The sequence below is a fragment of the Mytilus galloprovincialis genome, chromosome 5, assembly GCF_965363235.1.
Source record: "Mytilus galloprovincialis chromosome 5, xbMytGall1.hap1.1, whole genome shotgun sequence".
NCBI lineage: Eukaryota > Metazoa > Mollusca > Bivalvia > Mytilida > Mytilidae > Mytilus > Mytilus galloprovincialis.
The window spans coordinates 68816987-68840606 of NC_134842.1; the positions used below are offsets into that span (position 1 = coordinate 68816987).

Here is a 23620-nt window from a genome sequence, read left to right on the forward strand (position 1 = left end):
GTTATTTTCACTGCTAATACGTCCTCATAACGTTTCTACAACGATCCTATTAATTACGATTAAACTACGTTTTCACCACGCTTATTCTACGACCTCACTACTATTATCACGTTCTTACTACACTTATCACGTTCTTAATACTACCACACCACGATTTATCCGATTGCAAAACGATCTCATCCCGCTTTTTCTGCGATAATAGCTAGCACACTTTTACCATGATCATTAATTGTTGTTTTTTTTACACTTAACTATTCAAACATAAACTATACATGGTATGATCAAACGGTAAGTACAGTAATGCTATTACAAATGAAAACATAATACAATGACGATACATTGAATTGGATACTTTAATTTTACGTGTTTATGTAAAATGATAAATGTATATGAAAATTCACTGTATGAAGATAAAAAGAATATTAAATAAAAACAGAATCAGTGTTGTATATATCAATTTTAAATGCATGGACAATTTGTTTCAGCCAATTGTCATTTTTTCTGAGAAATGTGTCATCCAGCATACGAACAGGGACCTCTATGTCAACTGCCATTAACAATTTAAGGTTTGTATATGTTGGATTATTGGAAATAATAACAAACCTGATTCATTTTCAAATCAGTATTGTGTTAATTTACGTTTTTTTGTATTGAGTTAAGTATTCCAGTTGATATTTTATTGTGTGTTTTTCGATGTTGTGTTGTTATACTATTGTTTCAAAAAAAGAAGAAGGTTTGGTACCATGAAAACGTTTAATCCCGCTGCAATTGTTTGGACCTGTCCTAATTCAGGAATCTGATTCACAGTAGTTGTCGTTTATTTATGTAGTTTATAAGTGTTTCTCGTTTCTCTTTTTTTATTTAGATTAGACCGTTGATTTTCCCGTTTGAATCGTTTTACACTAGTAATTTTGGGGCCCCTTTTAGCTTGTGTTCGGTGTGAGCCAATTCTCCGTGTTGAAGGCCGAACCTTAACCTATAATGGTAAACTTGTATAAATTGTTATTTGGATGGAGAGTTGTCTCACTTGAACTCATGCCACATCTTCCTATATCTATTGAACATGAATAGCGTTAAGAACATTTTTAGTAATACAATATGTAAGGTTATGTATTGCAAAATGGATTTCACAATTCCATCATTTAACAAGAAAGAAAAAAAACCAAAACAAAAGTGTGCCCCTGAGTCCATCTTTGCTAGTAGAGCGTAACGATGAATTACCCGTTTTTCCACCAGGGCGAACAAAGAATACATTAGTGATTACAATGATTCAATTGATATTCATTGTCTTTTTGTCATTTCATCTTTCTCGTTATTTCATTTCTTTATCGTTTTTGTTACTTTTTTTTTTATAGTAAATGTTTATTTGAGCATACAACTGGCACCTGTATTGTATAGAAATGATGTCAACATTGCACAAAAAAAGGTCACAGATTATCAACCTTGTTGACGAAGCGGATACTATCATCATTGATCGAACAAGTAACTGCTTTATAAATTCTACAGATAATTACTCGCCTAACTCCAAGCCTACAAACGAAACAAAAAAAGTACATTGTACGTTATAAGTGCGGCCACTTCCGTGGACAAGAATAACCTATATATAATCATATATCACTCTTTTTGTTATGATTCATCCAACTAATTTTTGTAAATGTGACGTATACTTATTTGGCACACTTGATTATTTGGATCGATTTTTATTTTGTTTCTGTTATGTCTCTACCCACAAAAACAGTAAACATTAATTCCTTGAGACGAAAGCTCTGATTCCTTTCACGGATTTGGCTATACTTTTTGGAACTTTTGGATTATAGCTCTACATCTTTTATATAAGCTTTGGACACGAGCATCACTGAAGAGACATTATTTGTCGAAATGCGCATCTGGTGCAGAAAAATTGGTACCGTTAATGTTATTACTACCACTGGGTCGATGCCTCTGCTGGTGGACTGTTAGTCCCCGAGGGTATCACCAGCCCAGTAGCCAGTACTCCGGTACTGGCATGAAAATACGGATTTTTTGTGTTATTAAAATTGCTGTTACAAAATGTTAAAAATTATTATAACATAAGGAATGTATCTCCCTCATGCAAAGCTCTGATTCCTTTCACGGATTTGGCTATACTTTTTGGAACTTTTGGATTATAGCTCTACATCTTTTATATAAGCTTTGGACACGAGCATCACTGAAGAGACATTATTTGTCGAAATGCGCATCTGGTGCAGAAAAATTGGTACCGTTAATGTTATTACTACCACTGGGTCGATGCCTCTGCTGGTGGACTGTTAGTCCCCGAGGGTATCACCAGCCCAGTAGCCAGTACTCCGGTACTGGCATGAAAATACGGATTTTTTGTGTTATTAAAATTGCTGTTACAAAATGTTAAAAATTATTATAACATAAGGAATGTATCTCCCTCATGCAAAGCTCTGATTCCTTTCACGGATTTGGCTATACTTTTTGGAACTTTTGGATTATAGCTCTACATCTTTTATATAAGCTTTGGACACGAGCATCACTGAAGAGACATTATTTGTCGAAATGCGCATCTGGTGCAGAAAAATTGGTACCGTTAGTGTTATTACATATTTTCAAATGACTCCTCTACACAAATGTAAACACCTATATGGTTTTAGATACAAATTGTTGGAATCTTTAATTATATTCTTCTGGTCTTGTTATTGTTATCCTTTTTGGCCTTAAAAGGTTTTAAAAGGATTGCATTACTATTCAGAACAAATTAATATCTGTAATTTTCAGTTGGTAGCGGTGTAAGAATATTATTACAAGGTTGTTTAGTCACAATTGACCTTTTTTGAAAGTGCAAGTACTTCTGTGAAGATACCTTTTTGGTACACGAGTAAACATAACCGAATGTATCATTTCCTTTCAGATATAGGCAATGGGGTCACTTCGTCAGGTTTGTACATGTATAAAAAATATACAGTTAAAGCATATGACAATTTTGTAATTAAGTATTTAACAATGTTTAATGTACTGTAACTTGCTACTAAATATATCTAGAAGAACAGCCTTAATACGAATAAATCAGCATCATATTGCTGATGACATTGCCCTATCGATATAAATAAAGAGTTGATATTGCTTTTAGAAAAAGCAAATTACGGAGATCAAAATAAGTAAAAGAAAACGTATTGAACCATGGACTACTACGGGCCGTTCCCTTCCAGTTTCAATTTTCTTATCCCTTACTTTAATTTTGACGTATCGTTATGCCAAAATAAATGTAGTTTTTGTTTTTAAATTATAAAATAAAATTATTAACGATGTTCAGTGTTTTGTAATGTCCTGAACCCTTGACATTGAAATATTTCACTATCTATTTGAAAACGACTGTGGACTTTGACACTGTTGAATCATTTCTTATGTTTCTTATAACCAATCATTGGAACGCAATTGAAGTGTAGTTTATCTTTATAAAAATTATTAGAATCATTTAATAAAACTGTTCTAAACTCGTAATATAATTTTATCATATTAGAATTACATTCTAATATCTAATTGTTAATTCGGTTTGTATTTCAAAAGAAACTATAATCAAAGCATACATGGTTAATGTGGATTTGAACATACAAAAAAAATGGAAAACGGAAAATCAATGTCAATATAGGTGTTGTTTTTTATAAAGATCGTTAATCATGTAAATCGACTTACATTTCCATTAACTCATTTGGACACACAATTAAATATTCGTTTGCAAATATATAGAGCGTTACGACAAGGATAAATTACTTACTGTTGACCTCTGTTTGTATGTTGATAGCTTTTAAAAAGAAATAGCAAACTAACATGTTTAACCCCGCCACATTATTTATGTATCTGCCTGTCCCAATTCAAGTCAGGAGCCTGTAATTCAGTGGTTGTCGTTTGTTTATGTGTTACATATTTGTTTTTCGTTCATTTTTTTTACATAAATAAGGCCGTTAGTTTTCTCGTTTGAAGTGTTTTACATTGTCTTATCGGGGCCTATTATAACTGACTCTGTGGTATGGGCTTTGATCATTGTTGAAGGCCGTACGGTGACCTATAGTTGTTAATGTCTGTGTCATTTTTGTCTTTTATGAATAGTTGTCTCATTGGCAATCATACCACATCTTCTTTTTTATATAACAATTGAGAACAAATATATTCAAGTTTTTATTTTCAGAAGGAGGCGATGAAGTCATTTCGTCATCAGGTTTGTGTATTATTTGTTAAGTTTCAGGTTCCTGATTCATATCTTCCGAACAGATTCGAGTCGTAGGAATTGAATTTATGATTACTTGTATATATATATTACCTGGATATATTGAAATTATACTTTAGCGTTATATTCATATAATATTCAACAAGAATTATATGTAGCGTCAAAGCTATTCTTTTTGAATATATTGCAATCACGTTTAATGTTAATGTTAAATTTTAATTTTTAATTCTTTACATGTTTAAGTAGAAATTTACAATCAATGCAAAATCAGCTGTAACAGATTGAAAGTTGTCGATATTATTCAAATTGCTGGTGAATCTTAAAAAAAAGAGGGACACAACTGCTAGCAACATTTAGTGAATATGCATTGCTGCACTTAAAAATATTCTGCAATAATATGGAAAGTTACTAAGTATATAGTGTGGTAAATGTTGAAGGCGTTATAGTATTTAATGTTTTATTTTCAACATGGTAAATCCTTTATATCTTTTTTTAAAAGAAAAAGTAGGCTGACATATCTGTTGAAATTATTTCTCAAATTTGTTTTTTTACAGTTACATTGCACTTCAAATTATCATTGCATGGCCTTTATACACGGAACGGTACAAGTAGGCATATCAATAGGATATATTACAAACCAATGTTAATGCCGAAATATTTATATATTGTTTGTCTTTCTGTTTTAGACCACTGTTCATAATGTTTTTTTTTACATTTCGAACCAATGTTTTATTTTTTTATTCCTCTATGTATTTTGTAATATTTACAGGTGAATATATAATCGGTGATGGTGTTGTTAGCAACAAAAGAATTGTAACGATTACACCAAAAGAGGAAGGTATGTTTATATCATACCTTTTAACCTTGATATCAATATGAATTATAATAAAAATTACTTAAAACTGAATTCAAAGTTACTCTGCATATCCCACATTCACCCGACTTTGATTATTACCTTATTGATGATTCAAATGTACAAGAAACACGCATCTGGCATTTAGAATCGTATATGATAAATTAAAACAAAACGATTAACTTTTTAATGTCGCTATTTTTACATACATGGGTATCTCGTTACAGCAGCTATATATAGAGAGATAGAAGATTAAAAAAGTAATACTATTGTTGTGTTTACATCGAAGAAAGGCTGACAATATCAAGCAACAAATTGACAATAAAAGTCAACAAACAATCACATAGAAAGCCACTGACAGAACATTACTGTCCATACAAATAAACCGGTTGATCTCATAACCACCAGCATGTCCAGTTGGATAAACATTTTGTTATCTCTATGTTGCACATGGGTTATATTTCATCAATCCATATCAATATCTGGTTGATATAATTAAAACTACGAAACGCCACTTGATCTATTTTATTACATCTTAAAATGGAAGTAATTGTCGATTACAAATTTTTCGATTTTCTCATAGGGATGTTTCTTACAACTTCTTACTTATATAAATAAGATGGTCCGATCTAAAGGGGTTCATCAGTTGATAACGTGTCGTGTACGTGAACTTATAAAGTACTCTTATGTGTGACTCCAAAGAAGAAACACAGGTACGACAAAATAAAACAAAACACAAAAACATAAAAACACAAACAACAATCATTCAAACACCTTACTACACAGTAAACTAAGTACTACACAACACTTATTCAACACACATTAAGGGTGACCACGAATACTTCCGTATCATATGCATATCTTGCTGTACTAGTGACATACGTCATATTGTCGTGATATGTATAGTAGCATATGTAAACAATATTCATTTATTTTTTTAATTTTTCAATGCCTATCTGGTTGAAATAACCAAGACCCTTGACAGTTATTTTAATGATAATTTTCAAACTTTATTAGTAACTTGATTACCTTAATATATATAAAAATATAATATTTGTTAATGGAAATTGTAATAACGCAAATTGTAAAATACATGAGACTTTTGGCCATATACATTAAGTTATTGCATATCAATAAATAAACGCCAATGTTATGTCTTCTGTCTACTTAAGTAAACACACGTTTACCTGGTGTTTGTTTAGTCGATAGTGTCAAGCATGTACAATACATTACATATGACTCCTTAAGTGCATTTTCAGTCATATGTTAACTCAAACACAAAATCAGTATATGAATGCGACCACGTGTAGCTTTTACTATCAAAATGTAGTCTCAATTTTACAAAAGTAATGACGATCAGACACTCAAATTAAAATTAATCGTATTATAACTGATTAGTAAATTACGTTCGATAGTAGTTGATTCAAAATATGTTATTTAGATTGACTTATATTCTCTATACAGCTATAGGTCACCATTTTCATAAAAACTTTATCTTAATTGATGATAAAGGCAAAATTCTACTTGAGAGCGTATATGTCAAGCACGAGCTATCTAGCACGGTTTGGAATATCTACAGTCCTGCTGGATTTATTCTTGGAAGAGTGAGGTATGAATTTAATGATTTCTTGGAATATCTATATATTTTTTTCTTAACTCAAAGACCAAACAGCCTATTCATTTCAACCAGTTATTTTTCCTTAAAATTTTGTGTGAAGGTATTTCATTATTTGAGGAACAAAATATGAGGAAAAAAATTAGGGGTCACCGACTTAGTTTTGTCACTATAGCAACCTCAGTTTCTTGTTTTCCCGAATATTACCATAATATTTACTTTTTATCTAAACTCTCAAAAACTTCCTCTATATTAAACCTACAGGCATAATTCTTGCTTCACTTGGAACAGTAGATTTGTATCTATCAAATACAGGTTCAAGAGCTTAAGACTCATATTGTTTTGATTTTTTAAAATATGATTTATTTCATTCCCGCCAAAAATTAAACGTAAAATTGAAAAACGTTGTCAGTATTAAAAAAATATCTACCAGTGATTTCTTCATAAAATTTTCAAGAAGGAAAGTCATGAAAGTGCCATGTGTACTCTTCAAAATAAAGCAAAAAACGTGTATGTCACCGACCTTTCAAAAAAGTTATGAGTAATTTTCATGTTTTTTCTCGTTCGTTTTGAAGAAAAGAGTTGTCTTTCTTCAGAACATTGCAGTTGACGTCATAGTACAAACTCGCCTTGCTGGCGCACTATTTGAAAAAAAAATCACAAATTGGACGTTGAAACCCACATTTGAATTTCTACGAATAACAACAATATTAACCTACTTTATTATCCGTTAATACAACAGATTAAATGCATGTATCAGTATCAGATCTTACATGTATGATGTTGTAGCCACACAATATTAACCTTCAGAAACACCATCGGTCGGAATTGGAAATTGTTTGAAATAACCTTTCACGCCGCTTTTGTTAGGTAAGTCTGTTTTTGTCCTCTGCTTCTCATTAGCAAAACTGTTGAGAATTAAAAAAAAAATGAAAAATAGCACTGGCTAACTTACAGAGTATTTGACTATATCAGACTAGAGTCACTAGATGTGTGGTTTTTTATCGCGTCAATTTCAGAAGTTTGCCGTAACTAACTCATTTGCTACTGTTGACAGACGGATATACAAAAGCATGGACGGACTTCTTTAAACCATTATTTTTCCGGACTGAGACGAACGTATAGAAATTATTCCATTATTTCTGAATATTTGAGATATAAGGAAATTAAAATTATAGGTATGATATATGAATTAAAGTTTTTGATTCTAAAACATAAAACATCTATCATAAAATACCATCCCTGTCATTACTACTACCTCACATGTTTAAAATAAATGAGACAGTAAATATATATAAAATACAAAGAGTTTTTAATTCAACAATTAATTTAGAAATAATTTTCCGTTGAAAACTGCAAAGTAAGAATTCTCCAACAGGATACAATATTATAAATCTAAATTGCCCATTTTGGAAATTAAAACAATTTGAAAGACAAGGTTGTTGCCGGCATTGAAAATCGAAATTCGTTTTCAATCTTTCCGGTCAGAGATTTTATGTTGGATATTATTCTTGGAGCAATTGTTTTTGTAAAAAGTTAAATTTACAACAATTCAGTTTTAAACACAGAAAATTATGATTTTAATTCACATGCACTGAGTATTAATCATATTAATATGTTTTGCCTTATACAGCTAATTTCCTAATGCATGTAGGGTAAAACTTTGGTTGGCTTCCGTGCTTTGTTTGTATAAATGTTTATTCCAGCTTTGTAATAAAGATTGACATCTTCATATATACAGATGGGTGCGGTCCTAACCTTGACAAAAGTTAACATGGAGTTAACTTATTGACTGCTTTCTAAGTTAAATTGAGAATTTTTATGCAGTCAAGCAAGTTTACTTCGTCGTTTGTGGACCAGACCTACTGTCTGCTTTTTTAGGACTGCTGCAGACCTATCGACAGGTCTGCTCCAGACCAGACCTGTGGACAAGTCTGCTTTTAACCAGTCCTGAGGACAGGTCTGCCCCAGACCAGACCTGTGGACAAGTCTGCTTTTGACCAGTCCTGGGGACAGGTCTGCCTCAGACCAGACCTGTGGACAGGTCTGCTCCTGACCAGACCTGTGGACAGGTCTGCTTATGGCATATTATCGTGTTTAAGAGTTTTCATATCAGACTTGAGCTTTAATTAAAATATGTAAACAACATTCGCATTGTTTTTCCAAAGATATCATTTATTATTTACTCGCAAGACTCTACTAGTCTATTATACAAATTCTCTTTTTTTTATTTGATATACATGTATTCTTATATAAATAAAAAAAATGGCTATACAATCACACAGATAGTTTTTTTTATTAGAAGGCGGATAGAAAGGTTATCCAACGCATCGGAACAATATTCTTATATCACGGGATATCAACAACATTGTCGACGTTGCTTCGTTCCCCGTTTTTTACCTGTCCCTTCCTAAAATTTTTATGCATAATTTATACAGGCATGGATATTTCATTGTTATTCAACTTGTTTGCATTGGATTTACTATACTATTTTACGCAGAACATTCTAACAGAAATTGCACAGTGTCCGTAAGCATACGGTGTGGTAAAACTATCAACAATCTCGCCAAATTCGTCAGATTTATCGAGAGATTTGTCTTTGCCGATTATGATATTGATATATGGGACTTCCCAAAATTATATACTCAATGCGAACTTAAGTTACTGAAATAGTTGTCACTTGACGTTTAACTATAAATAAAACCAATCAACCGACAAAATAGATAAACAGTATACTATTCCCAGAAGAGAACCTCATATACTTTGTTTTTTTATCTAAAAATCATTGTAAATAGTATAAATGAATTTAATCATGTCAGTGTTGGTACTTTGATGATGCGACATAATAGTGTTGTTTTACAAACCATCATGAACTACTATATATGTAGTGACTGTTATTATGAATAAAGAGATGAAATGCTGACACTCTCAATTTATTCAGATTTTTTTTTGCATTAATTTAATAGTTTTCCAATATATTGATTACGTGTACATTTTGGGTCCTACCCAAATGTGCGCAGGAGTGCAAAGAGAGGTCATTAAGGCGCTCGGTACAATACTATACTGGTATATAGATTTGCAAATAAAAGTGTACATATGGTCAGTTATGATTAAATAATTTTGTTGTACAAGTCAGCATGGGGTATCAAAACTACTGAAATTTTGTTACGTATCAGTATGTGGATTCAAAAGATGACATGCTGGCACCCTAATTAAATTTATGCAAAAAAACATTTGTTGTTATTATATTGCAACTTTGCTGTCCATTGTACATTGTTGTATTATACATTGAATCCTGACATAAAAAAATATAGCTGATTTACTATGCAGATATATAGATTTACAAATATAAGTGCACATATGGTCAGTTTTGGTGGATGTGGTCAAATAATTTTGTTGTACAAATCAGCATTAGGTATCAAAACTACTGAAATTTTGTAACGTATCAGTATTTTGAGTTAAAAGAGGACATGCTGGCACCCTCAATTAATGCGAAAAATATTTGTTGTTATTATATTGCAATATTGCTCTCCATTGTATTATACATTGAATCCTGACATGAAAAATATGGCTGATTTACTATGCGGGTATACAGATTTACAAATAAAAGTGCACATATGGTCAGTTTTGGTGGATGCGGTCAAATAATTTTGTTGTACAAATCAGCATTAAGTATCAAAACTACTGAAATTTTGTTACGTATCAGTATTTGGAGTTAAAAGAGGACATGCTGGCACCCTAAATTAATGCAAAAAAAAATTTGTTGTTATTATATTGCAATTTTGCTGTCCATTGTTTTATACATTGAATCCTGACATAAAAAATATGGCTGATTTACTATGCGGGTATATAGATTTACAAATAAAAGTGCACATATGGTCAGTTTTGGACAATGCGGTCAAATAATTTAGTTGTACAAGTCAGCATGAGGTATCAAAACTACTGAAAATTTGTTACGTATCAGTATTTTGAGTAAAAAGAGGACATGCTGGCACTCTAAATTTATGCGACCAAAAATTTGTTGTTATTATATTGCAATATTGCTGTCCATTGTATCATACATTTAATCTTGACATAAAAAAAAATGGCTAATTTACTATGCGGGTATATAGATTTACAAATAAAAGTGCACATATGGTCAGTTTTGGTGGATGCGGTCAAATAATTTAGTTGTACAAATCAGCAGGAGGTATCAAAACTACTGAAATTTTGTTACGTATCAGTATTTTGATTCAAAAGAGGACATGCTGGCACCCTAAATTTATGCGAAAAAAAATTTGTTGTTATCATATTGCAATTTTGCTGTCCATTGTATTATACATTGAATCCTGACATAAAAAATATGTCTGATTTACTATGCGGGTATATAGATTTACAAATATAAGTGCACATATGGTCATTTTTGGTGGAGGCGGTTAAATAATTTTGTTGTACAAATCAGCATTAGGTATCAAAACTACTGAAATTTTGTTACGTTTCAGTATTTTGAGTTAAAATAGGACATGCTGGCACCCTAAATTTATGCGAAAAAAAAATTTGTTGTTATTATATTGCAATATTGCTGTCCATTGTATCATACATTGAATCCTGACATAAACATATGGCTAATTTACAATGCAGGTATATAGATTTACAAATTATAGTGCACATATGGTCAGGTTGGACAATGCGGTCAAATAATTTAATTGTACAAGTCAGCATGAGGTATCAAAACTACTGAAATTTTGTTACGTATCAGTATTTTGAGTAAAAAGAGGACATGCTGGCACCCTAAATTTACATGATTTATGCGACCAAAAATTTGTTGTTATTATATTGCAATATTGCTGTCCATTGTATCATACATTTAATCTTGACATAAAAAAATGGCTAATTTACTATGCGGGTATATAGATTTATAAATTATAGTGCACATATGGTCAGTTTTGAACAATGCGGTCAAATAATATAGTTGTACAAGTCAGCATGAGGTATCAAAACTACTGAAATTTTGTTACGTATCAATATTTTGAATATAATTTTATGCGAACACAAATTTGTAGTCATGTGTTTAAATGAAATAAACTATTGCTGATTGTGGCTGCATAGTTCAGGGATTATAACTAACAAGGACGTATACAACTAACATCAAATATACTTGTTTTCAAAGATATACATAATAAAGTGCATATATATGATTGAATTTGATAGGTATAGGAATATATATTCAGTGCCCGTTATCGTTGTAACCAAGATCATTTTTATAATAGATAGATTGTCAGATTACAGATAAATTTGTGTTAAAAGCAACGTGTTATGCGTTCTTAATTTTCAAATATTTGTATTTAATCCCCGGTTTATAAATCGGAATTATTAATTTTACTTTATTTTCGATGTTTATACTACGAAACAAAGATATGAAAAATATTTTTTTAAATCGATGTAGAGCGGTCCTGGTTACAAGTTAACTTAGTGTTGAGCAGAACATTTTGAAAAGTTAACTTGGGAACAGGTCTGGTTTAGATCGGATTTGTCAAAGCAAAAGTTAACTTATGTTAACTTTGTTGCAGGACTGGTTTCGGAGTTAACTTATGTTAACTTATGACAGGACTGGTTCGAAGTTAACTTATATCAATAGCGGACCTGTTTCCAAATTAACTTTTTGGCAGACAAAAAAAGCAGTCCTAGGACCATGTCAAGTTAACTAGATTTTGATCCTAGGACTAGTCAGAGCAGTCCTAAATCCGGTCACAGGTTAACTTTGACCAGTCCAAATGACTGGTCATCAAGTTAACTTGCTGTACAGGTTAGAACTGCATCCATCTGTAGGTATGTTAACCTGTATACTATTTAAATTCAATTGGACGTTATCAAAATATAATTATATAAAATATAAAAACAAAGCAAGCAAGCTAACCAAAGTGTTGATTTACATCCATTAGGAAATAAGCTGTAAGCTTCAGTGAGATCAGGCGAAATGTTTTTCATTTCTCCTTAAGGGTGAGGTTAGGTGAAAATTAATAAATTAAGAAGTTAAAATTAAAACTATAAACTGGTAGAGCATCAATTAAGAATAAAAATAACCTAAATAAATTGACAGGTCATGGACCTCCTTTTCGAGATATTTGAGATTTAAAATATGGCGGGAAAAGGCTGACTCGGACTTTTACCTTACATTTGCATTTGTATTATTAGTTCTCAAAACAAAAGAAAGAAAATTAAGAATCTTCTAAAATTTTGGTAAATGACCTTTCGTGAGCTATTAAGTCTTATATGAAAAAAAATAAATGGGTGTTATGGGGCAAAATATTTTACATTGTATTGTATGGAAAAACACCAAGGAGTCCGAACATTTGACACAAATTCCAAAACCTCACCTAAGTACATCCTTAAGACAATTTAAAATGAAACAAATGACAAACGAAAATGACCCTTTGTCATGATTTTATTTTAACTATAAGATTTTGTCAAATAAGCAGTATAAATAGATTTGAAATTTGAAGAATCACCCAGACACTTGTTACATGCATACGTTGCCAGGATCACTTCTAGGAATAATTGTTTATCGGCCAACCTTCTGAATACTCAAATTTTTGAAAAATTGACATTAAAATTAGAAGGATCATATCATAAGAAACATGTGTACTAAGTTTTAAGTTGATAGGATTCAACTTCATTAAAAACTACCTTGACCTAAAACTTTAACCAAAAACTTTAACCTGAAGCGGGACAGACGGACGAACGAACTGACGAACGGACGCACAGACCAGAAAATATAATGCCTATAAATGGAACATAAAAATAACTTTCACCTATTTCATTAACCTGTACACAATCGGCGCAAATGAAAAACAAAATCTACGCAAGTGAAAGAATAAAAAAAAAATCAAATTCAAATCGGCGCAAATATAAGACAAAATCTACACATGTGAAAGAATAAAAAGAAGAACTATCTTTAAAAAAGATATCCGACGTGTTTAAATTTGAGTATATTTACCAAAACCCCGCGGAAATCACACATGCGTAGGTGCGTTTTAACAGTCATGTACATTCGTACAACAAAGTTTACATTAAAAATTATACAATTGTCCCGAATAAACAGCTGTCATGGATGCAAAGAGCTATTAGAGAAACAATTATTTTAATAAAAATATAAATCTTTGTAAGATCTAGTTCAAATATTTATAGTTTTTCACTTGCTTTCCATCACGATAATATTAACGAAACGTTTTTTCAAACACAACCAAATCACCCACCATGACAGCATTTTGTCCATTCACAGAAAGGATTTTCGAGCATGCGTATTCTGTTGCCATAGTTAAGCGTCCTTGAGTCCAAAGGGCACAAACCGAAACTATACCGACTACGTCGGAAAAAAATGAAATGCAGATCGGTGCAAATGCAAAAAATCGAGATCAAAATTTATATTTTATTTTTTTTATTAGAACGAAGGTTAAATATAGTGTAGCATCTTTTGTGTCCATTTGCGTTAAATTTCCATAAGATATCAGCGCGATGCGTAATTCCTCTTTTCTTAAGAGACGTATTTTTTAAAAGCGTACACCATGTTAGAATCCTTGAAAAACGCGAAATCGGACGTTATAATTTGACGTTTTGTCATTGCTAGAAAGAACGTCATAGAGCTTTGATGTCTATACCAAGTTGTGTTAGTTGATGCGCATAAACAATAGGCTGTTTGGTCTTGAAGCAGAAGATTTCATAATGTTAAGCAGTTAAAAAATGACAATCAAAACTAAATCACACTTGGAACAAATTTAGTTCAGTAAAACATTTGGATTTACTCGCCATCAGTTATGCTCATTATGAGGCATGTTTAAGTCGAAAATGTACAAATACTTGTAGAGAATATGACTCAAAAGGGTTGACGAAAAAGTAATTGCCGAAACAATTAAATTTTACCAGCAGCAGTGACGCTTCTACGTCATTACTTACAGAATGAATTTTATATTGAAAAAAAATGGCCAACATTGTGACAAGAAGTATATTCTAAAAATATATCTTAGCCAAACAATATAAGGGAGCTTAAACTTTTGCCTTTTTCATTTTAAAACGTCTGAACCACTTTTGTAGTTTAAGATAAAAAATTCCGTTATATACTTTTATCTTATTAGCCAAAACATTAATCGCTAGCGATGAGGGAATTAAAATTCATAATCAAGCTTCATGTAAAAACACTTGCCAAAGATACCAAATGAAAATTTATGATGATAAAATATCAACACATGTACAATTTTGATATCTCTTGGCGTCCAGTCTTTCGTCATGGACGAAGAGGGGGTGTTCTGTGAAAAAAAAACAAAAAAAAACAGTGACTGGAATTGATAAGACAGTCCAACAACATAGATGTTTTGCAAATAGTTGAATAACAACCAAATTCATTCAAACAAGTCTGTACTAGAAATACTAGTTAGACAGAGATTTGCGCAAAAACAATTAGATATAAGAAGATGTGGTATGAGTGTCAATGAGGCAACTCTCCATCCAAGTCTCAATTTATAAAAGTAAACCATAATAGGTCAAAGAACGGTCTTCAACACGAAGCCTTGGCTCACATCAAACAGCAAGCTATAAAGGGTCTTCACATGACTAATGTAAAACCATAAAAGCGGGAAAACAACGGTCTAATCTATATAAAAAACGAGAAACACTTATAAACAATTCAAACAAACGACAAGTACTGACTATCATATTATTGACTTAGGATAGGCAAAAAAATTGCAGCGGGTTTAAACGTTTCCAATCTAGTATTTATCATGTTTATATGACTTATAATATTTAAAAAAAAATAACTTTAAGCTGAGGGTAGTTTGTTATTTCCCTTTTCAAAGTAGTGATATTGATATTCTCTTTTTGATTGTTAACTTCTTAGTAGATGTTCCAAAAACAAGGCAAACTATGAGATACAAACAGCAAATCAGGAGATACTTTTTCTGATTAATCATCGACATAACGCGACAGAATGTACCTTAAAGGTAAGCGATACATCATACATATCTTGTATAAACAGGAAAGATTATTATGAATAAACACAATGATTAGTAAACGACGAAAAACTTACCTCAAGAAGACAACACCTAAATATTTTGTCAAAATATGGTCTTCAATGAAGCACAATTTATTGTACCAACTACTTATGTCTAAATAGGATTCTTTCTATTTTAGGTATAACATCATAAATTCAATTTGAAAATGATGGTTATTGAGAGAATGATAAACAAGAAGTTCTTGTTTCTTTGCAGTGATTCAATTGCATTTGCCCTTTCCTCGCATGCCTTCACCAACTCCGCCATAATTTAAATGGTTCAATCAATTAAATCTTTACGAGTTTAAAAAGAAGAACAAAAAACTCGCATTCTATTTTGAAATAAACGAAGACAAAATAAAGAGAAATAATCCACAACTTCCACAGATAAATCTAAGGACAAATTTATCGAATTCGACTAAAAAGAAGGGTTGACCTTTGGTGCTTCGAAAAAGGAGCTGACCCTTCCTTTTTTGTAGCATTTTTCAGGTTGCTAGTTGTAACAACCAATCTGGTATTCAGTTTGAATTGGCTTTCGGTACGTGCTTTAAGTGTACACTAAGTTTGTCTTCTGTATTTATGTCACCAAACACCAATCACGTTAGAAATTAATTATGATCTATTACATACGCGCATGACACAGGTCGTTATTTATTATTCTTCTCTCTGTTTTCTTTGTGTATATTTTACATACTACGTCTTATAACGTTACTTTGTTTAAATCTTTTAGAAGCATTATGAAACTTCATTTTATTTTTGAGTTCCGATTCGCCTTCTTAGAGGACCATTACATTGTCTGCTGTGAAAACAAATTATGAAAAGGGGATACGTATACTTTACTTTTCAAACCATATATTTAGTGTATAGTTCGGTTAATTGTACAACATTAGGCCAGTGTTAATCATTTTTTTTTTCTAAATGTACTTGATTGCACATGTGAGTAACATAACTTTTTGGGGGATCAATTATATGAAGTGAAAAAACAAAAAGGAAATGATAAGACCCTTTTTGGAGTCAATAATATTAAACAGATAATGTTTATCTTTCTTTTTTTTTGTAGATAACAGATATCAAAAGTCGAGCATTGATAGCTACGGTGACATTACCACTTACAAAAAATGCAAAAGATGGAAAAGTTACGTATACTATAACATGTAAGTATATTTATACTTTTCCAATACAAATCAAAATATGAGGTAAATCATCAGACAATTATCATGGCGTCACAACAAACAAAACTTATAAAATTGCAGTACGACAAATAAGGCATTGTTGTACAATAACATAAATAATACGACATTATTTAAAAAAAGAAATCTTATACTTACTCATAACAAAACACAGTATCGCATATAAATCATTGATTTTCCCCATATTAAAACACTGTTACCGAATTGAAGTTTTTTATTGTTTTTATATAGCAGTGTTTAAGATGTTAAACACCAGTGGTCCTACCCGAACTTACATACAGGCTGTAATTCAGCAGTTGTTAAAATGTACTAGATAAACAAAATGGGTCTTTCTTGGATAGTTTTTAACACTTAAGAAAATCGATCCAGACAATCGTGACTACCAAATGTTAAATTAGAACATAAAAAGTGCTGAAGAATGAACAAACATTCAGAATTATTGATATCGGGTACTATGCATTAGTCTTATGTGACCTTTTAATTTTTGTGCAACAATGAACTATAAAAATAAGAAGATATGTTGGGCCTAATATTGCTTATGAGACAACTCTCTACCAGGGACCAAATGACAAACTACAAGTAACAAGATAGACCATTTGCATAATGTATATAATGAATGCTATGCATATACATCTGATTCACAAGCAACACATACTCACTCTCAAATTATATAATGCACCTTTAACAGCAAAAGTTGTCATTGAAAAGTGTTTTTTTTTAATTTTAGATGCATTTCTAAAACTGTGACACAATTTATTACGTCATTGTAAATTGGCAATTTCAATTTTGTGTTCTGATCGTATGAGTTGTATGGGTCCAAGAAAATTAGTCTTGTGTCTATAAAGACATCCTTACCAAAACCAACCAAACTAGAAACAGTGACAAAAGGGTAAATAAAAAAGAAAATAAAGCGACTGTAAATAGACTATTTCCATGACTGATCAAATATGCAAAAAAAAAGTAACTATGCTTCCCTCCTCAAAAAAAAGTCCAGCATCCAGTATCCAGGTTCACGGTTATGAATCAGTATATCATATATCATTTTGCAATTAATTGAAGTTTAAACCAACAAATTAAGTCACTGATTACAACACATTCAGAACGGACAAAATTTTAGCATACTCTCACAACCTTATGTTTTTTTTTATGTGCGACTTGGTGAACAAAGCTGTAGCAGTAATATCACATCCGCGTATTTTATATTTTGATATAAAGTAAGTTAGACGATGGTATTTCTATTATAATGTGCCAGATCAGGGTTATACATATTTTCCCTAGCTATTATATACAAGAGGGACGAAAGATACCAAAGGGACAGTCAAACTCATCAATCTAAAATAAACTGACAACGCCATAGCTAAAAATGAAGAAGAAAAACAGACAAACAATGGTACAAATGACTCATAAAATGGTCTGCTGAATCTTGAAATGCGTAAAGTTTTTTTTGTAATAAATCTTAATATCGTTTAAATATTGTCGTTGTGAATGTTCTTGCAATATTGGCTAATGGACCTTAGTCATCTGTTTTAATCAGTGTTTGATTTCCAACCTTTTAAAGGTTAAACTAATATAGACTATGCACAGTAATTTTGAAGACTGTATCAAAATGAAAAACGAAAAACGGAAACGCTTCTGTTTTCCGTTTTAAGTTTATGAAAAAAAATATGTTTTCTTGTTTTTCGGTTTTTGTTTTTTCAATATAAGATTGAAGAATATGTGCTGTCATGACATATCATGTCAACATAAAAAAGAAATTTTGTAAGCTTTACGTTGAAAAGTTAACAATTTACATTATTCAATTTTTTTGTACATAATGATCTGTCTTGATAACAAATTCATAACAATGTTGACATTTTTTTTAGATGTTAAGAAGATTCCAGTGGTGAACAAGCTTCAAATAGTATGTGCAGTTCTATCATACCCTCACCAAAATCCATCAAAGTATAATTTATGTTGCAAGATACAAGATACAATTGATAGAGTGTGCTGCTTTCCATTGTATTATGACAAGAAGGGCATGTTTTTCCTGTTGTGCTTTATATTTCCCCTAGTCATTGTAGTGTATGTCATATGCATAGTTGTGTTTGTAGCATATTTCGTTGGTACTCTATTTACTCTACTTTGTTCATATTTGTGCAATAGAGAAGACGACTTGTCGTGCCTTTTTACTTGGCCATGTAGATTGTGTAAAAATGAACACGATTGTTCCGAATATATTGTGTGTCGAAAATTTTTAGGATGGCACATTTGCACATTTATAGTCATCGTAACTGGTTTCCATGCATTACAAGGATGGAAGTTGTACAGCATATAAACACATTGTGTTGACTTCTTTCTTATGGACTGCGTGTTGTACAGCATATACGCACATTATGTTGACTTCTTTCTCATGAACTGCGTATGCTTCATTGCACTTATACTATAAACAAAAAGATGAACACAAGAATCGCTTTTCATTCATCTCTTAATTTACTACAAAACAATAAATAAATAAATAATAATTGAATGAAAAAAAGAAAAATTAATATTGAACATCTGTTTAAGAATAATTATGTTACAATGGCATGCAGTTCATCTCCATCATTGATGACAAACTTTTAGGATCTCTTAAAATATTCTAACAAATATATATATGTTTATAAGTTAGGTTTGAAAATGATATTATAGCTATATATATATTCAATACTTACATGTACAGGTACATGTTTATAGTTATGACTGCTTTCAAATCTCGCATGGAGTACGTTTTTGTTCTAAATTTTCATTGGGTTAAAGACTGATTTTCTGTATCAGTAACACTGAACTAAAATGTTCTTTTTTGCGTATCTGCGTATCTGATAATTTTGTTTATCTTACTCCATTTTTATCGGATGCATTGTACAAAATAATTCCTAATCTTAAGTAATGTCGTTTACATTTTACGCTTTTTATTCAAGACTTTAATTGGTTCCAATAAAAAATGTTGCTATTCAGCTTTGACAAAAGTATTCCATTAATCCAAAAAAAAAAAGGTTTTCAATCTTTTTTTCTTGGTGTTCATATTTACAGAGACAAATAGTATCAAACAGATATTTAAAAACAAAACTAGCTCATAATAGAAAGTTACTAAATGATATTAAACAGCTGTGTAGTATAGCTAAGACTACTATCACATACAAGTCTCAGGAATAGTTACTGTATTAGTAACATTCATTTCTTTTAGGGAAATATTTCTTGTAGATTTTGGTTTGATCGGTTAAAAAATCGCATATCTGGTTTGAAAAACAATTGATTTATTTGTAAATAAGAAAGTTATAAGAATGTTTCGAGAGAATACTAAATATCAAGAGGATTACGTATTATTATCCTCTTTAGCTCTGTATAATTGTGTAAATTCACGAAAAAGTCCAGCTTATAATTTATATTATATCCTGAAATTGTGTATAAGATTTATAATTTATATAATAACATATAAAACCAATTTACTTTTTGTTATCAATTTGCGTCATATTTGGTAATAGATGAATCTGAATCTGAGTTTGTTGTCGCTTTGACACATTTCCCGTTTCCTTTTTCACTTTTATTCAGTAACTGAATATTGTGTGTTATGAGTATTGATCGCCATGTTATATTTTTGTGTACCACTCGTCAACTCTGTATTGATTTTCTAGAAAACTTACCATGTTTTCCCTGGTTCATTGGCATTGCTGTCCATACATGTCTGTTTTACAACTACAATTTTATCAATAAAAAAAAAGTGGCAGAGAAGCCATCGATCGAGACTTCTTAACTACATATATGTTGACTGTGAACGAAATTGAATGCACGACAATATACGCAGCAGTATCATTTATTCGACAACGTTATCGTATGACTGAACATGATTTGATATCTGAGTTCATCAGTGTTGTACAGTACAACTTGATCATGTTGATACCTTTAATCGCTCTGCTTATAGTGTAAACACCATCATTTTGGTGTTCGTTAACTGATTTGTTCCTTGTTGGACAATTTATGAGATTAAAACAACGACTTACTATTGACATTCGTCGGAAAATTGATTCTAACAAAATTCTACCGCAATAATGCTTGTTCATTGCAAAAAGGAATCTATAGGAAGTTCGCTAATCAGTTTTCAAAATAACAAGCTTTACATAACATTAATATATATTAATAGAGGATTAACAAAGGAACATACAGCAAAACAATATATGAAGGTCAATGCGCTTGTTTTCGAGATAATAGCCATTGAAATTATGGTTGGAAAATGTACTCTCTTGATTTTTCATAGCTTCATCATTGACAAATTTAAGTTCTCAAAAACTATTTAAGATTAACAAGGATTTTATAAGATTTTTACAGATGACTCATAATTATACAAAAAAGTAATGTAAAAGTTTTGTAAAATAAAAAGTGGGGGTCAATGGGCAAAATTTTTAAACGCATTCAAATGGATAAAACCAGAGGATTCCGAAATTCTGGCAAAAATCCCAAAACATAACAAGCGAGCATCATTAAGCAAACCTTAGACGGCCAACGGAAATGAAAAGTCACGACATGATCAACATATTCTACTATTTACACACACTAACGTCAACCTAAGGTAGTTAAACTACGCCATTCAAATAAGTGTACATTGCTTTTGTTGTTTAGTTGTTTTTTGTTGGTTTGGACATTTTTATTTATAGAAAGGGATGCCTAAACAAATAGAAACAAGTACAAAATTAAAACATTTTAGGACTGTTTAAAGATATTTTAAAAAGTGCATTTCTTAGTTCAAAAAACACATATTCAATCATAAAATTGAACGATTGCTAAAACAAATCTATAAACAGAAAATAGTATGGCCTTTATTAGTTGTAAGATGTGATGTAGTATTATACTCGTTTCGAAGGTCCCATGCCAAACTGCGTTAACGTGCTTTTAGTACGGGAAGTCAAGCTGCGTTCATTTTTACAAAATTAGAAAATGCAACATTTTCTCGTTAATACTATTCTCTATACATGCTATACAGCTGTTTATATATAATGATTGGTCTGCACACAACTAACTCTAAGTTCCATTGGCATATCAGCAGAAAACTTTATACAGAAATAGTATAATAAATATTTCGTGGCTTCCACTAGGTATAATAAAAAGATTTATCCGACATATTGGATAGTGAAATTGGTGTTAGACAAGAGGAAAATGTGTCTGTTCTGTTATTCTCTCTATATTTGACCAATTAACAGCAGTATTTAGAAAATGTTAACATAAGTGGTGTACATTCTTTAACATTAAATATGGAGAATGAACTAAATATAAACCTAAAATTGTTTGTATATGCCGATGATACTATTTTAAGTGTAAAACCACCTTTGATTTTCCCCTGTTAGTCTTTGTTAAACTTGCACTTTTCAAAAACAAATGTGCAGAAGTTATCTTTGTTTCAAATTTAGAAATGTTTGGCATCAGTAAAGTTTGATCTTGTCCAGTACTATAAAAAAAAAAAATTCACATAACATCTCATTGCATACAATAAAATAACTATCACTGGAAGTTAACCAATCAAATTGCTCTCCTTATCTAATATGTGTTTAAGGTTTATGAACCATGTAACCTCAAGCTTACAAAATATTCTATTGCAACCCAAATTCAAAAAAAATAATAGTAATTTGAAATACCCAAGACATATGTTTATGAAACATACATATGTTTATGACACATAAATGTTTTATTGCAATAAAATGTAGGATTAATAGCATAAGTTCAGATTATCTGATTGTTCTATTTATAGGTAACCTTATCTGCTCACTGATTAATCAGTCTCACTTGCGGACAAACTTGTTCCCATACCAGTAGTGGTATATTAAACAAACAATTACTAGGAAATATGAAATAGTAAATTGTGGTCTTTTATAACTTCAATATTATTATATAATTTAGTAAATACAGATGCAACATTCTTTTATAAATAGAAACATTACTGAATGATTATTAAACAAATACATACTTAAAAGCCATCCCTTTTTGTCTATAGAAAAAAAAGTATCGAAGAATATTCTTATTTGGTTGAAATATAAGTATAAAACAGTACTGGAAAGTATTCTTTGAAAAAGAAACCCACACCAGAGACATATATATATACAGTGTATATATGTCTCTGCCCACACAAATTCCTCTTACATAATTCCCTATAAAAAAGAAGAAAAAAAGTATACTTTGCAACAAAATCTTCTACAAACTCTTTCTTTAAATTTCTATAGGAGTCTATTTTAACTTACCATGGTGAAAAATATTATAGATGAATAGTTATATAGTGTTAGAGCCAAAAAATGACAGCATCTTATAGAAAATGACACATATATGTATACAATTTTATCAATAAGACTCATTAAGAAAAAGTATATTCATCTTGCACTGTATGAACGCAGAATCAATTTACTCTGAACCTATTTCACACAAGAGTCCTTTTCAAATAATTTTCTATTCTTTATACTCAAATTCACAGTTCAACAGCTCCATTATGTACTTTAAGATTCTTACAATAAAATGACCTTTTCAAAAAAATAAATAATAGACTAAAGAACAGAAAACTGCAATTTTGAAATTTTTTGTCAAATTTTGAGTATTCATCCCAAAAAACGAGAAGGACCTTTTCAACGGAAACAACAATGTGTTGTAAGCTTAAGTTTTAAATTTTTTTTCAAGATAGTAATTAATTTTGATTTTGGTTTGAGATATCTATTGATGAAATATTGTACAAAAATAT

At 30.9% G+C, this 23620-nt stretch overlaps 1 protein-coding gene across 1 annotated transcript; it reads left to right on the forward strand.

The window, feature by feature from the left end:
• Positions 1-1354: 1354 nt before the first annotated feature.
• On the forward strand, positions 1355-22710 carry LOC143074122 (uncharacterized). Its single transcript, XM_076249668.1, has 8 exons — positions 1355-1482; positions 2897-2923; positions 4172-4201; positions 4980-5048; positions 6528-6672; positions 15548-15650; positions 16761-16854; positions 22646-22710. The coding sequence occupies exons 1-8, from the start codon at positions 1401-1403 to the stop codon at positions 22708-22710; spliced, it is 615 nt and encodes a 204-aa protein (XP_076105783.1). The 5' UTR covers positions 1355-1400.
• Positions 22711-23620: the final 910 nt, after the last annotated feature.

Bases quoted from the DNA above. Each gene is read 5' to 3' on its own strand.
- LOC143074122 (XM_076249668.1), top strand. From the start codon at position 1,401: ATGATGTCAACATTGCACAAAAAAAGGTCACAGATTATCAACCTTGTT. The intron at 4,202-4,979 runs GTTTGTGTATTA...TAATATTTACAG, and splicing joins TGAAGTCATTTCGTCATCAG to GTGAATATATAATCGGTGAT. The intron at 15,651-16,760 runs GTAAGCGATACA...TTTTTTTTGTAG, and splicing joins CGACAGAATGTACCTTAAAG to ATAACAGATATCAAAAGTCG.